At 37.8% G+C, this 15,566-nt stretch overlaps 1 protein-coding gene across 1 annotated transcript; it reads left to right on the top strand.

The window, feature by feature from the left end:
- Positions 1–349: 349 nt before the first annotated feature.
- On the top strand, positions 350–13,157 carry LOC148078049 (uncharacterized). Its single transcript, XM_087794620.1, has 4 exons — positions 350–400; positions 12,657–12,731; positions 12,812–12,892; positions 12,982–13,157. The coding sequence occupies exons 2-4, from the start codon at positions 12,662–12,664 to the stop codon at positions 13,143–13,145; spliced, it is 315 nt and encodes a 104-aa protein (XP_087650746.1). The 5' UTR covers positions 350–400; positions 12,657–12,661; the 3' UTR covers positions 13,146–13,157.
- The last annotated feature ends 2,409 nt before the right edge of the window (positions 13,158–15,566 follow it).

Raw genomic sequence — 15,566 nt, 5'->3', positions numbered from 1 at the left:
ATTTTTGCTTGACCAGGGTCGTCTATGAACTGACCAAAGAACAACATTAACTTCAATCTGGATGATTATGATGTTAGATTGACTGTAGGAGTGTAAGACTTTAAGATTGACTGTTAGCTTGAGCTCCAACAATTATATTAAATACATAAAAACAAAACCACTTCTGAGACAGGATGATATTGATGTGACTTTTATCTTTAAATAACTTCAAAAAGTGCGTAGTAATTTGTGGACCACAGATCAATTTCCAGTCTTACTTCCATCGTCTCTCTGTTGTTTACTCAGTATGTCGTCCTCCCTCTCCTCCCACTCCTCTCTTTCTTTTTACAGCTTTACTGAGAGCAGACTTGGAGGAATATCTCTTGTCGGCGTCCACATTCCACCCTGCAGACACCCTCAGGTGAGTCAACGGCTGCACAAGATCAGTCTGTTATTGATTCATTGGTTGCCAAACCTGTTATACAGTGGTATGAAAAAGTTTGGGCACCCCTGTACATTTTCATGATTTTCCTTTATAAATCATTGGTTGTTTGGATACATTTTTTTAAATTATAATTAAATATGTCTTATAGGAGACAAACACAGATGTATTAGTATTGATATTTGAGAAGTGAAATAAAGTTTATATGATTTAGAGAAAGTGTGCAAGAATTATTTCAACAAAATTAGGCATGTGCATAAATTTAGGCATCACAAAAGAAAAATAACTCAATGTTTTGTGCAACCTCCTCCTTCAGAAATAACAGCCTCTAAACGCTTCCTATAGCTTCCAATTAGGGTCTGGATTCTGGTGGAAGGTATTTTGGACAATTCTTCTTTACAGCTCCTCTCAACTTAAGTCAGGTTTGATGGTTTCCGAGCATGGACCGCCCGCTTTAAATCACATCATAGATTTTCAATAATATTCAGGTCTGGGGACTGAGATGGCCATTCCAGAACGTTATACTTGTTCCTCTGCATGAACGCCTTAGTAGATTTTGAGCAGTGTTTAGGATCATTGTCTTGTTGAAAGATCAAGCCCGGGCGCAACTTCAACTTTGTTACTGATTCCTGGACATTGTTCTCCAGAATCTGCTGATATTGAGAGGAATCCATGCGCCCCTCAACTTTAACAAGATTCCCCGTCCCTGCACTGGCCACACAGCCCCACAGCATGATGGAACCACCACCAAATGTTACTGTAGGCAGCAGGTTCTTTTCTTGGAATGCTGTGTTCTTTTTCCGCCATGCATAACGCCCCTGGTTATGCCCAAATAACTATTTTAGTTTCATCAGTCCAGAGCACCTTATTCCAAAATGAAGCTGGCTTGTCCAAATGTGCTTTAGCATACCTCAAGCAACCCCGTTTGTGGCGTGTGCAGAGAAAAGTGACACACGTACTTAAACTATAGGTTTTTCAATTATACTAAGAAATGAACTCTAGAGTCTTCAAAGGAACCGAACTGTTCCCTAAAAGTTTTTTTTTTTTTAAATCAATCATTTTAATTTAATTATCAATTATCACTTCTGTAAAATCCTTCATAGGACATGATGTCACTGCCATCAGCGCTAATGACAATGTATCAAGCCTCGTCATTGCTTTTTAAATCAAAGTTTGAAAATTATTTTTACTTACAGACCTCAACAGACTGAATTAGGAATCAACTTCTTCATTAACTTCTTTACCACTTTAATTATTCATTCACTTCTGGTTGGAAAAGTCTCAACATTCCTAGAAAACACAAATGAGCAAGTTTCCTTTTTCATCTTCAAAGTAGATCTGAGATTGTTCTGTTGTCAAGCCTGTCACTCCAAACCAGTCAGCGTATCAGGACATTTAAATTCAGAATATGATGTGGAAATACTTATCCTAACAATTATCCCTATTCAATGGTACTACATTTTCAACCATATATTTTCTTCCTCTCCTTTTCTCCCTTTTTCCTTTTCAAAAGAAGCAGATAAAAGGATAGTTTACTTCCTGTTTTTTATACTATTCCATTTCACTTAAACTTCCTGACTCCCTACATTACACTATCTCACAGTTCAGTTCAGAAATCTCTTCTACTAGAGAATTATATTTCCCAATCAACTAAAACATCTTAAAATCTTAGGTCTACAGAGAATATTTTTTGAAATCAGAGGTTTCAATGCTTTTCAATTCAAGAAAATGACAAGAAAACATTATCATGCAAGGAAAAGAGGATTTTCTTCAGTTTGAAAACATCCTCATGGGATCAGTCAATGTATTGGATTTGGCCTGTTTGGCAAAACATGACCCATGAGTGGCTCTGTCATGTCATCAGACAAGGTTCTGACAAACTTTCTCTTCCACCTCGGCCCACCAGCATCACCTGCATGGTCCCATCCAAGCTTGAGTCAGGATCTTACCCCTCATCAGCGATCCAGCCTTCAAAACTCTCCTGAATCAGGCTGCTCAGAGGGCGAGAGTGATAACAGTCATGGACAAGAAAACACTCACGAGTGGAGCAGAACTTGCTTTGAACTATCAAAATGACCTCCAAACCTAACAAATACTTAATTTAAACAATCCTACATGTTAAAACAGCTGACACAGTCTCAGAGTTGAACAAAAGAAAGCCACAGAAAACAATATCAGTCAGAGTTGAAACTTTACAACAAGGACAAACTTTAACCCAAATTTAAACAAGTAACAATTACTTTTATCAGCCAAGACAAATACTTCCATAGTCCAAGCATACTGTATAGCAGGGGTGTCAAACTGGTTTTCACCAGGGGCCACATCATCATAATGGCTGCAGTCCAGATGTAACTTATAAATGTAACTAAATGTAAGCTAATGTAAAATAAATGTAACTACTCCTTAATGTTAAATGACTTTGAATTTATTACTTGAGAGTAACTACTGTAAAACCAACAATTGTGAGCTGCTAACAACATGTGTGATGTAGCATTTTACAATAAAATAAAAATGGCTGCACACAGCCTTGCATGTGGTGAACTAAATACATTGCTACACATAAAAATAAGTCAAAACTTACAGCTCAAGACTAACAAGTTGCAACTGAAATAAGTCTGACAAGCAACTTTTCCTGTTGATGCACATCTGTCATCACACTTGTCATCTCAAGCAGAGAAAAATAAATCAATTGCAGGAAAATCAGATTGGTGAGTCTTTATATGTCCCAACAAGAAAGAAAGTCTCAGTTCACAACCAGTTAGTGGTCACGTTTTTAGGTTCCCCAGCTTATATATTGGCTGTCGATTCTTGTTGGTGAGTAGATGCCTGAACACACCAAGTGGATCCCCTCTCCACCATCCATTGGTCATGTTATGAAAATAAGTAAATGTGACATACTTAGCTCCGTGTTTGGTGTCAAAATGCCGGTGTAGATTGTACTCTTTGACAACCGACACTGCCTCATAACACAAAAGACATACAGGCCTTTCTCCTTGAAGCACAAACATGTATTCGCCTTCCCACCTTTCTTGAAATAGCCTTCCCTCTGCATCAACTCTTCTCTTCTTGGACATTTTGCGAGGATGTATTTGTATTTCTCAATTCCACCTGTTCGCATTGATTTGGAGACGCTGCAGCCTAGTGATGCGTCAATCGTGGGAAACATAATACCGGTAGGCATGCATTGTGGGTTAATGTTAAATGTAAATGTTGATTCGAGCCAGACAGACAGACAGACAGACTGTATGGCCCATCGCCCCCCTTTCATTACAACAGGCTGGGCAATGAGAACCCGACCCGCCTGGAGCGCACCGCCACAGCGCTGCTGCGCCATGGATTGCGTGCGTGTGTGCCTGCGCTTGTGAAAACCTGACCGAGGCAGAGTCAGAGAAGGGAACGCAAGCAGCGCGAATAAAAGAAGGAAAACAATTTTGTCTGTTGTGGGATTGGTTTGTCTGACAATTCTTTTTATTTTTTTTATTTATTTTTTTGCTCATTGGTCAAGGTAAGGCAGGCGGGCCACATAAAATCACATGGCGCGCCACATTTGGCCCGCGGGCCTTGAGTTTGACACATATGCTGTATAGAGTCAAGCAACATAAATTCACAGAACTATAAAATCAACTAGATTTCAAAAACTAGTAGTTCGCAATTCTTCGACCAATACAGTATCATTATTTCAACACAGAAAAATTAATTTAAATTTAAAACTCATCAACTCAAACAATAAATTCTACTTTTACATGGAATTGACCTCAATAAAGTCTATAACACTTTTCTAAAAGTGAAAAATTGGTTTCCTAAGATTTTACCTCATGATATGTTGGTTGTGTTTTTTAAACTTTTAACATAAGATTTACAAAAAGTACACATAAAAAATTCACAGTATAGAAGAATGCCTGTTGCTTCACAGTGTCCTTCTGACCTTACCATCCCCCCGTTAAGACATGTGTTATACATGACACAACTCTGTCCAACAATGAGCCTGTCCAATAATGGTACTGGTTTTACTTTGATCTGTTCAAATTCATTTTCATCTTTAACAGTTAGTTTAACCTTATCTGCGTCATTTTTACTTATCAGATGTGTAGTTCTTGTAGCCTAAAACACTTTCCAGGATCAGTCACTTATGATCACTTCATTCATGTCAGGTACTGACCACGGCACAATTCTAAAAGCAACTATGTTCATGATGGTTTTGTTTACTGGATCAGTAATTTCACTTTCAATCTTTATTTAACTTTTGGTAGCACCATTTACTGATACTAAACACACTTTCATTTGATATTTGATATTTTTAAGTTTCTTGTCTTGTCACTGATGTTGAGGAACAAAGGAAAACATAAGGATTTCCTTTTAATATGTTTTATTTTATCTGTTTTACAAGCTGAATCTTTTTATTCAGTGAAGTTTTATTTACCGATTATCTTGCCATGCGACCTGGTTTGTGGCAAATAAAACATATTCAATATGTATTGTTCTTCTCCTCTTATTTGTTCTTCCTTACCCCCTATTTGGGTATTTCTTACGCGAGAAGTTGCCCATAAATCCTAGACAGCCTCTACTTCAGCAGAATATTTTTTTCACATTGTTTTTTGTCTATTTCTCAGTAAATCTATATTCTTTATTCCATTTTTTTAAATTGAATTATTCCTGGTTTACGGAATTCCATCAATTTAACATCCTTCTCTAAATATGCACCATTTCTATTTTTGATTCCCATTTTGGAGGTTACTTTAATTTATTTAAAAGCTTTTATCTTTTTACCTACTGTTACTTTTTATTGGTATAGTGTGGAGCAATAGTAGTATTTAGTATATTGAAAGAGCACCCCTTTCTTATTTGTTTATTTCTTATTTATTTATTTTTATTTATTTTATGTTATTGTGTAAGTTTTGTTAATTTGTATCATTCATGTGTGCAGAGCAATTATATTTCTATTTTTAGACGGGGACTAGCAGGCACTCTGGGCAGCTTTAGGGTCTTTGTGGGTCCGTTCGGCCTTAGATTCATTCGATGGACAGCGAGCATGTGCGAAGCAGCCGAGTCAAGTGCTTGTGTGTTTCTGTTTAGAAAGTTAAGAAGAGTGACGTGAATAGTAAAATAATGTTAGTGACACGCGGAAAGTGTGATAGTTGTTCGTGTGTTAGGCTGACAAGAGGCGTCTGAGTTTGTGCATTACCCGAGACAAGTTATTGTATTTGAATTAAAAGTATGTATTGTGTGTGCGCATGTGTGAGAATGTTGTGATTGAATGTTTATGGTGAGTCTGAGAGTGGAAGGTTTGATAATATGTGTAAAATTAAATATTGGTCCGTTCGGCTCTAGATTCATTCAATGGACAGCGGGCATGTTCGAAGCAGCCGAGTCAAGTGCTTGTGTGTTTCTGTTTACAGAGGAATAAAATCATCGAAACCAATGCACGCCTGGAATCGACTTTATAGTTCTAAGTGTGCAACAATAGTATATTTCCAGCGCTATAATCTTATTCGGCGTTATTATTTTTTTAGAGTAATTTATTGTATTCAGTTTGTATCAGTTTGGTCTTTTTAATAGGAATATTTATTTTCAATAACAATATTTTATGGCCTAGGTTTCCAAACCATTCACAATGAGTGTATTTTTGTGTTTATAAGTCAGAAGTCTCTTGGGTCGACAATAATTCCATGTCAAGTCACTGCCCTCTCAGAGGACTCTCAGTGGCCCTGCATGTGGTTCCAGGTTCTCCTCTGTGTTTCTGTATTGCGGGGGTTGCGAGGAGTTTCCCCTCCTTTCTCCTCTCAGACTCTCCTGTCTCACAAACATTTCCGTCAACACCCAGAGCAAACCACCTTTACCTTTTCTCGTATCTTTTTTATTCTTTTAGCTTTTCCCCATTTCTTCTCATTTTCCTTTTCATGAGTCAACATTTGATTAATTGTGTTGCAATTTTCGATACAATACCAATCACTGTTTCTTATCACAGCAGCCTTTAATCCAAGAAGGCCCTTAAGAGATGAAAAGGTCCACAGACGTTTCTCAGCACAGCGGCTGTAATTTAGGAAAGTAAAAGAAGAGAAAATGCAACGTTCACAGATGTTATATGTTTTATTTCAAGAGAATATATTTTATCAACGCTATGACTGCATTTTAGTCCAGGGCATCACCGAAAGAAGGACAAGATTGTATGTTTTTACATAGCTCAACAGCTGCATGTCTCGCCCAACAATGCGCTTCCCTCAGCGCCCTAACAATGAGTAAAACCCAAGATTTCACTTTGAACACAATATTAATTACAACTTCATAGAGAATTACTAATTCAAGAATTTCTCAGCAACAATAAAATCAGGCAATAATCACAAACGAAGCAAAACAACGCTAAGCAAAACAAAAATGACGTCTTTAACTCAACCCAGTTCAAAATCAGGGACTCTAACCCTGTGGTTCTTTAGAATTTGATCAATTGATCAATTTCCAAGGCCTCCAACCTTTTTATGGCCCTTTTCAGATATTTATTAAAAATCAATACTCAGGGACTCTAACCCTTTAGGACTCAGGGACTATAACCCTTTAGGACATTGATTACCAAATCAATACTCAGGGACTCTAACCCTGTGGTTCTTTGATCAATTAATTATTCAATCAATTGATCAATCTCCAAAGACTCCAACCTTTCCGATACGTCTGTTTTTTTATGATCGTGAAATAAATTACAGACCCTTATTGATTTAATCTTAACAACTTATGATCGTGTTTGTTTCAATGAACAAGTTGTTTGTGTTGACACCGTCAGTTTTCTACAACTTGGTTCATTAAATTAACAAGACCCTTGTTTATTTACCTTTATAAAAAAAAAATGTTTTAAATCAAAAGCAGCACGTCTAAACTTTTTTTCCATATGCATATTTAACAACAACAACAACAAAGTTTACCAATCAACCTTGGCATTTCTGAACAATCAAACACACTTCACTCTAAACTTATTTACATTTACATTTATCTTGGTCTCAGACACGTAACTGGGACTTGGACTCAAAAGAAGACTTATAATCAATAAAGTGGTGTCTTCCTACCGTTCATGCTGCGCAGTCTGTAATTTTTGAGTCCAACAACCAGGCTCCGCCACCTCAACCAGAATTGTCTTTTCCTCCTTGGATCACATCGGGGCTCACCAAATTAAAGTGAACTCAAGAACCCCTTGTGTCTAATGAGTTCTGCGCATTAATTTGATCCAAGGAGTAACATTTAGGATTAAAACAGTTAATTTAAGTAAAAAATGATTACAAAAGTAGGCCATACAAGACCTCAAATACAACAGTTAACAAAAAATGCAAATTATTCAGAAATAACAGAAGTTCGAGCGCTTCATCCACTCTCATTCAAATCCTGGTTCACCCACCAGATCCTCCCAAAGAGTGGCTGAAAACATGTTAGCTTGTCCCTTCTTTTAAAGACCTCGAGACCCTCCCTGTTTACGTGAAGTAAGTTGAGTATACAATTACAAACTCGGGGTACGGGATGTTTTGCAAAATCTGACTCCATTTTGAACAACAGATGTTGTATCCATGCCTTGACCTAAACAATGAATCTTCAGTCTTCCTTCACACTTGTTATCTTGAACCAGGTCTGCAGACCATAAATTCTGGGTCATGACCTTTTAACACATTGTTCATGCTTTTTATCTCAGAAACGCACACCAAGGTTCATACAAAGTTGAGGCACAGATGCTTAGAGCCTTCAACATTTGAACTCTGCTCTTTGGGAATAACAAGTTGTTAAAAGATAAAATACAAGAATATGTTTGAACTCTGAATAAAAGATAACATTATAAATGTTAACAATTGAGTACATAAAGTGAGGATATATAATTTAACCCTTCAATGAGTACATATATATAGATCAATCTGAGGATATATCTTCACTAGCAAATATTTCACAGGTCCAAACTGCTGCCAGACATTCCTTCTCAATTTGAGAATACCTATTTTCCATCTCAGTCATTGTCCTTGAGCAGAAAGCAACAGGTTTCAGCTGTCCGTCTTGCTCTTGTAAAAGTGCGGCTCCCAAACCGACTGTTTTGTTGTGTACATTATATTAAGCGAGAACTGGTGCTGATGTAAGCATCGCTTTTCTTAGTGCTTACTCTTGGGGTTCTCCCCATGTCCACACACTTTCCTTCTTGAGCAAGTCAGTGACGGGATGTAAAGTTGTTAAGAGCTTTGGAAGGAACTTTCCAAGATAGTTTATGAGCCCCAACATTGGTCGGACTTTGCATCTCCATAATAGCTTTCACCTTGCTCGTGTCTGGTTTTATTCCCGTTTTGCTTATTATGTGACCAAATTAGTTGATTTCTGACAGTCCAAGGTTAAACTTAGACTTATTAAGCTTCAACCCAGAACGTTTGATGGTCCTCAACACCTTTTTCAAACGCTGATTATGCTCCTCCTCATTCGCACCGTACACAGGAATATCATCCATTACTGTGACAATTTCATCATGATCTTTCAGTAGGTCTGTCATCAGTCTTTGGAATATTTCTGGGGCAGAGGATATTCCGAATGGCAAGTGTCTGAAGCAAAACCCATTGGCGTTATGAAGGTTGTTCACTTCTGGCTATCGGAGTCGAGAGGAATTTGCCGAAACCCACTGGATGATTCTAATGTGGAGAACACTTTAGCCTTTGCTAACTTTGGTGTGATGTTGTCTAAGGTTGGCAAATAATATCTCTCCCTCTTTTCTGCTTTATTAAGGCTATTCAGATCGATACACACTCGAACTGCATCTTTGTTCTTCATCTCCACAGGCACCATTGACGCGCACCAGTCAGTTGGCTCTGTGACACACTCAATTATTCCCAAGTTAAGCATACGTTTAGCGCAGCTTCCATCTTAGGCAAAAGTGGAAATGGCACTCTACAAGGTGTTGTCAAAACTTAGGGCTCTGCTTCTGGTTTTAATTCTATTCGGACTGGACCACATTCAAGCAGCCCTATTTCTTCAAATACTTCACTGGACACTTCTGTTTTGACAGCATTAATCCTCATCAACATGCCCATTCTCTTGGCAGCCCCTCTACCTAACATGTTCTGTGAGAATGACCCCTTAATTACCGTCACCCAAAATGCATATTTTTGCCCCTTATACAGGGAGTTCGCTAGGAACTTTCCTATACAGGTCAACTCCCCTCCTGGACTTATGGTACTGTATCCAGTCTTAATCAGCCGGGGTGTTATTGGCAGTTTGCTGAAGGTTTGTAGAAACATTATAGCGATATCTGCTCCTGTGTCAATCTTGAAATCCACCAGATAGACGATGAGTGGCATGTGTGTTTACCAGTGAACAACTGAGCCATGCTGATCAATCATTGTTGTATTTTCATGCACAGCACCTAAGAAAAAAGTTTCTTCTTGGTCTGAACATCCCTGAGCAGTTTTCACTTCTCTCACCATCTTAGTTTGGCAAACACTCTCAAAATGTCCGATTTTTTTTACATCTCCTGCATCTTTTGTTGCGAGCTGGACACATTTTCTCTTTTCTGTGTGTCCTATTGCACCGTGAGCACTTATTCTGGTCGTTATTTTCACATTTATTTCTCCACTGATGCTGATCAGACTCTCTTTTCCTGCTCATGTGATGTGAAACAAAGTTTCACATCACATGAGCATTTCAACACTTCAGACCATCACAATACGGTCCCGTATTTGTTCATCTTCTGTTGCGCCAAATTCACAATGTCGAGCAAGACGCCACTCGAAATCGGACAAAACGTCATCTCCACACCGACCATACCACTGGCTGTGAAAAATCAGATTGTTCCGCTGGTCCAAACTTTGCCATAACTCCTTGTCATGTGATCCAGTAATCCACTCGATATAATTGCAGTCTTATGTTTATTCCAAGTACTCGCATAGATTCACACATGCATCTAACGAACCGGTTCTCATTCTGTGTGACCTCTCACGTCACCTCCATTACCGTAGTAACACATAAACACGCACTCATTACATAAACAAATATAATTTTCTGAAGGGAAATACAGGTTAAAGGAAAATATTCAATTAATAGTGTGATCTAGATCTAGATACGACCATTAACTTACCATGGTTATGTTGTTCCAACAAATTAGCATTTGGTCATTTTAATGCATGTCCAACTACATTAGATTTTAAACCTTTTTTTTGTTTGTAACTTATCTTATTGACAATTTTTACCCTGTTGAACACATGACGTGATACTTATTTGAATGCGATTAAGAGAAATAGAAAGAAACGATATGAGACAGTAATGAAAGAAGTAGCCACCATTAAATGGCTGTCTTGGTGCTTGGTTCTATTTTTCTATTGCTCATTGTGTGTTATTTTAATTAATTATTTTATTCTGTACTTCCACCATAAAAATGCTCTGTTTACAAAACTGGCAATATAGGTTCCTGATTCTTAAATCACAACGATCACAACAATTCTAAAGTCGATGGACCGACATGACACTGTTATGTCTATAAGTTTGTTTCTATACAATATGGTCAGTTTATTTCATGTGAAGTTAGTGGGCTGAACAATAACTTTGATAAAACTAAATTAATGTAGGTTGCTAAGCATCAGGTGATACAATATATTGCTATACTGTAGAAAAAACGATATTCTTGTAGTATTGTTTCAGATTTTCCAGACCGCATGGACTTAAAAACTTGCTGCACTAAAATCAGCTGGTGTCGACTGTATCCTCTTGTCCTCAGTTGTCACCATGATTAGTTGTGACTATGATGAATTGTACACTACTGCTAAACCAAACTGCTCCATATGTTAACCCTGTTTTAGGTTTGTAAACCTGTTCTTTCATTGTTAGCTTTATTTATATAGTCTGTATAATCACTCACTGCCTCTGCAGAGTTTGCTCCAGCAGCACCTGACCGCATGCCCAAAAAAGACCTACATTTGACTCTTGAGATTCAAAAAGGAGCCAGGTCCCGATGACCAGTACACAAAAGAAGTGATGGCACAGTTTTAATACCTTATATTTACTATAAGGATGATGACTGTTTTGCTGCTGCATCTGTTCCTCCTCAAGTGCAACAACTAATGCCTGACCCACGTCAAGCTCATGTCTCACCAACACGTCCTCACACCCGAGACGTCATACCGTCCGACGCCGTGCAATGCCCCCGGGCGTCACTAGGGTGACGGTATAGGGGGGACAAAAACGTCGGTTTTAGCCTACCCGGGTCACCCAGTAATATACGGAGAACTCCCCGACGTCGGATTCAAATGACCCGGGTTACATTTTACGCGTCGCTCAACTCTTCGTTGCCATGGTAACGTGACCTGACGTGTCGCTGTTGTCATTTGGCTACCGTAATTCTAACTATGAAGCGCACTTGAAATGTTTAATGTCAACAGTGCGATTCTAGCTTGTTTGTTTAAAAGCGCCATGGAATACAATTGTAGACGTGATTGTATAAAGACCGAGTTCAGTTCTGTAGTTTCAGCGTCTGGTAAAAAGTTTTCAAACTTGCGCATAACACGCAACTTCCTCCAAGCCCCCGGATATGATGTCACTTGTCGTTACTCGTCCCAGAAAACTGAATAGCTTTTAAATTATAATGCAACTCACACACATATTTTTTTTGTTATTTTGAAAGGACGAAAATATATTTATATTCCTACAAAAAGTTTGCTATATAGGTAGGTTATGGTAGACGATTTATTTTATTAATATTCAAGATATTGATTTCATTTATCACTTCCGCATATTAATACAGATAACATTTTTATCGTATTTAAGTATATAAGTATACGTTTATTTTAACTCTTTTGGATGAGGGATTTGATCTATTGTTGTTTTCTTTAAATGAAAGAATATATATAAAATAATAATGAAAAGTATTTTAAATTCCAGCATAAAGAGGTAAACCAGATGGAAACACCATCAAACAATGAATGAAGGAAACATGGAGAGCTTATCTCTGAATGCATGATCAAGTATACTTGCTTGTATTTATTTATTTATTTATTATATTTAAAAGGGAGCACTAGTATGTTTTTGTTTTGTTTTTGCCTGGAAGTGACCTGCAAGAACTGCCCAGAACTCCAGACCTGCTTGACATGAAACCTTTCTCTCTCTGGTTCCTGCCAAATGATTTCAAATGTGAAGTTAGTGAGTAAGTAATATCTGTAAGCATAGTGAACACAAACTTGTAGACCTACAGCACATCCCATCATGGAAATAATCTAAAATGCAATTCTATGTTCTTTTCTAGGTGAGATGGAGTGCTGCATATCAGGTGCTGGACTAACCATCGGAGGTGGAAGGGGTCAACACATGTCAAAAGCAGGTGAGATGGTTACATCATACACACTTTGGTCATTAAAATAGTCATGTTTGGTAATAATGATAAATACATTTCTGTGGCAGGACGCACTGACATGCTGACGCTTATGGCCAAGGTTTTCTGGGTTCTGTTGTTGGAAACACTTGGTTGTGCCTGTCAAGCTGGTAGGTACCAGACTGAAGAGTCTTTTTCAATAGATATTACACTTCAAATGATCGGAATCATACAACTTTATTAATACAATGTTTTCCAGGTTCTGTTGACTTTTGGACAAAGGGGATTAGACGTTGTTATGGCAGTAAGGAGACGGCAGGAAGAGAAAGATTCTTGACTCGGACCAGAAACTACTACACGCAAGTCTTCGCTGAGGATGAGACCATCAACGTCGTGCAGATTGACTCTGATGGTTACTTGTGACATTTGTGACGATCTGTGAACATTTGTTTGATATGAAACCCGTAATAAAGCACAATTTGATGTAATTTTGAATAATGCTCCCCTGGTCTCGAAAAGCGCTATATAAATAAATATTACTTACTTACTTAATTACATAGTATTCATCATCAGTGCAGGTAATGTGTTGTGAAAATGACTATTGGCGATTTAAAAGTTGTAAAAAGGTCTCTGTTTACCCTGGTTTGAGATCGACATAGAGTTCAACATGAACAATATTCAGGCAAAGCAGACATATGTTAATGAATCATGAGTGAATAAATGCTTTATTTCAAACATGTTACATAAGAAAGTAAACTTAAGACAAACAAACAAAACCAATAACATTAGTAAAACAATAATTATAGTCAAAATAATAATATAACAATAATATTTACCCAACATGTCGAAAAAGTAAGAAGGATGAAGCATAAGCTCGTCTATACCTACCCCTTCACTACTCAATTATTAACCATCAACACCCAAAATACATCAACAAAATACAAACATAAACAAACGAACATTCAGCAAAACACAGTGGAGATATTTAAGATATAAACAGAGATAAACCACTGCTTTCTTGAAATCACCACACTTGCAAAAACTTTCATAATTTTGTCATTCCATGTGATATTGGTAACAGTAAAAAATGATTTAATTCTTCAGTAATCATCATTGTTTAAAATAGCAACTGAAGAGCTATTTGTAAATTACACTCAAACTATGAAATAGAAGACAGCACGTCTAAAAGCTTTGTGAGACCCACAGTACGTGTTTGAACTTTAAAATATACATATTTATGTTATTGATAGGTGACTCAAGACTGCTGTTATACTACCAGAAAACTACACACACCAACAACAACAAATACTGAACAACTAACAGGGTTCATGAAATGATTAATTTGTTTGTAGTGGCCTGTACTACATCAAAGGGTTAATTCTCTAACTTCAAGAGGCATGAAGGCCCTTGTAAAGCTGATATTTATATGACACATTCAGATGGTCTCCTACTATCCTGTGAGAAGTTTGGTGTCAATGAGTCCAAAAAGGAGGGAGAGGTTGTCATTCTTCTGTCAAGATGGTCTCTGAGTGTAACAGAATGACCAGACCTGATCTTCCAGGAATGGACTTAGGCAACTTTTTTTCTACTTGGACCTCAGAGCTGATATTTGGATATGTTATTCTAGACTCCATTCTGAGTTGAACTGTGGTGGTTTGATGTTGCTATGAACTTCCTGTGCCCCATGGTATCATGGGAAACTTGGAGAAATCTGGACTTTGAAGCTCTATAAATCGACTATTGTTAATTTAAATGATCTGAAACGTTTAGAGGTTCTTCATGTTCCATTTGTACACATATGTTTTCAAGGGTGTTTCTCTAGGTGCTTCCTGAAGCTACTTCCGGTTTGGGAGGGGCTATCATTATGGTTCTATGAGCATATGATTTTACAGGTGTCAGAGGTCACACAGACCAAGTTTCATATGTCTGAGGATCACAGAGGTCAAATTAGAGCAAAAGAGCAACTGTTATGAAAAAATGTGCTTTTTGGCTCCTGTTTCTGGTATGAGGCCCCTGGAGATCTGAAAATAAGTGTGTGTGTTCACAATGAACTAAATATCAAACATGTACATTTTGGTTTAAGTAGCTTTAGGAATCTCTGACCTATTGACCTATCTTGGTTATAGTGGCCTGTTGGAAATGAAAGGGTTAATTCTATAACTTCAAGAGACTGTCACGTGGGCCCATGTGAAGCTAGAAAGATAACATTTAATTTACAGAGTCTGACGGCTCCCTAGTATCTATGTAACAAATCTGGTGTCCATCGGTGCAAAAATGAGGGAGAGGTTGTCATTGTTCTGTCAAGATGGTCTCTGAGTGTAATATAATGACCAGACCTGATCTTCCAGTATGGATTTGGGAACTTTTTTCCTACTTGGACCTCAGAGCTGATGTTTGGATATGTTATTCTAGACTCCATTCTCAGTTGAACTGTGGTTGTTTGATGTTGCTATGAACTTCCTGTGCCCCATAGTATCATGGGAAACTTGGAGAAATCGGGACTTTGAAGCTCTATAAATCGACCATTGTTAATTCAAATGATCTGAAACTTTTAGAGGTTCTTCATGTTCCATTTGTACACATATGATTTCAAGGACATTTTTCTAGGTGCTTCCTGAAGCTACTTCCGGTTTGGGAGGGACTATCATTATGGTTCCACCAGCATATGATTTAAGAGGTGTCAGAGGTCACACAGATCAAGTGTCAAGATTCATATGTCTGAGGGTCACAGAGGTCAAATAAGAGCAAAAGAGCAACAGTCATGAAAAACACGTTTTTGGCCCCAGTTCATTCCCAGCGGCCCCTGGGGGTCTGAAAATGAGCATGATAGTTCACACTAGCCTC

Source organism: Callionymus lyra, chromosome 6 (genome assembly GCF_982586985.1).
Source record: "Callionymus lyra chromosome 6, fCalLyr1.hap1.1, whole genome shotgun sequence".
Classification (NCBI taxonomy): Eukaryota; Metazoa; Chordata; class Actinopteri; order Syngnathiformes; family Callionymidae; genus Callionymus; species Callionymus lyra.
This window is presented reverse-complemented; position numbering and strand designations above follow the sequence as displayed.

What these genes read in the sequence shown, in the direction of transcription:
- LOC148078049 (XM_087794620.1), top strand. Translation starts at nt 12,662, where the DNA reads ATGGAGTGCTGCATATCAGGTGCTGGACTAACCATCGGAGGTGGAAGG. An exon ending in TCAACACATGTCAAAAGCAG is followed by an intron (nt 12,732 to 12,811) that starts GTGAGATGGTTA and finishes TTTCTGTGGCAG; the next exon opens with GACGCACTGACATGCTGACG. An exon ending in TGGTTGTGCCTGTCAAGCTG is followed by an intron (nt 12,893 to 12,981) that starts GTAGGTACCAGA and finishes AATGTTTTCCAG; the next exon opens with GTTCTGTTGACTTTTGGACA.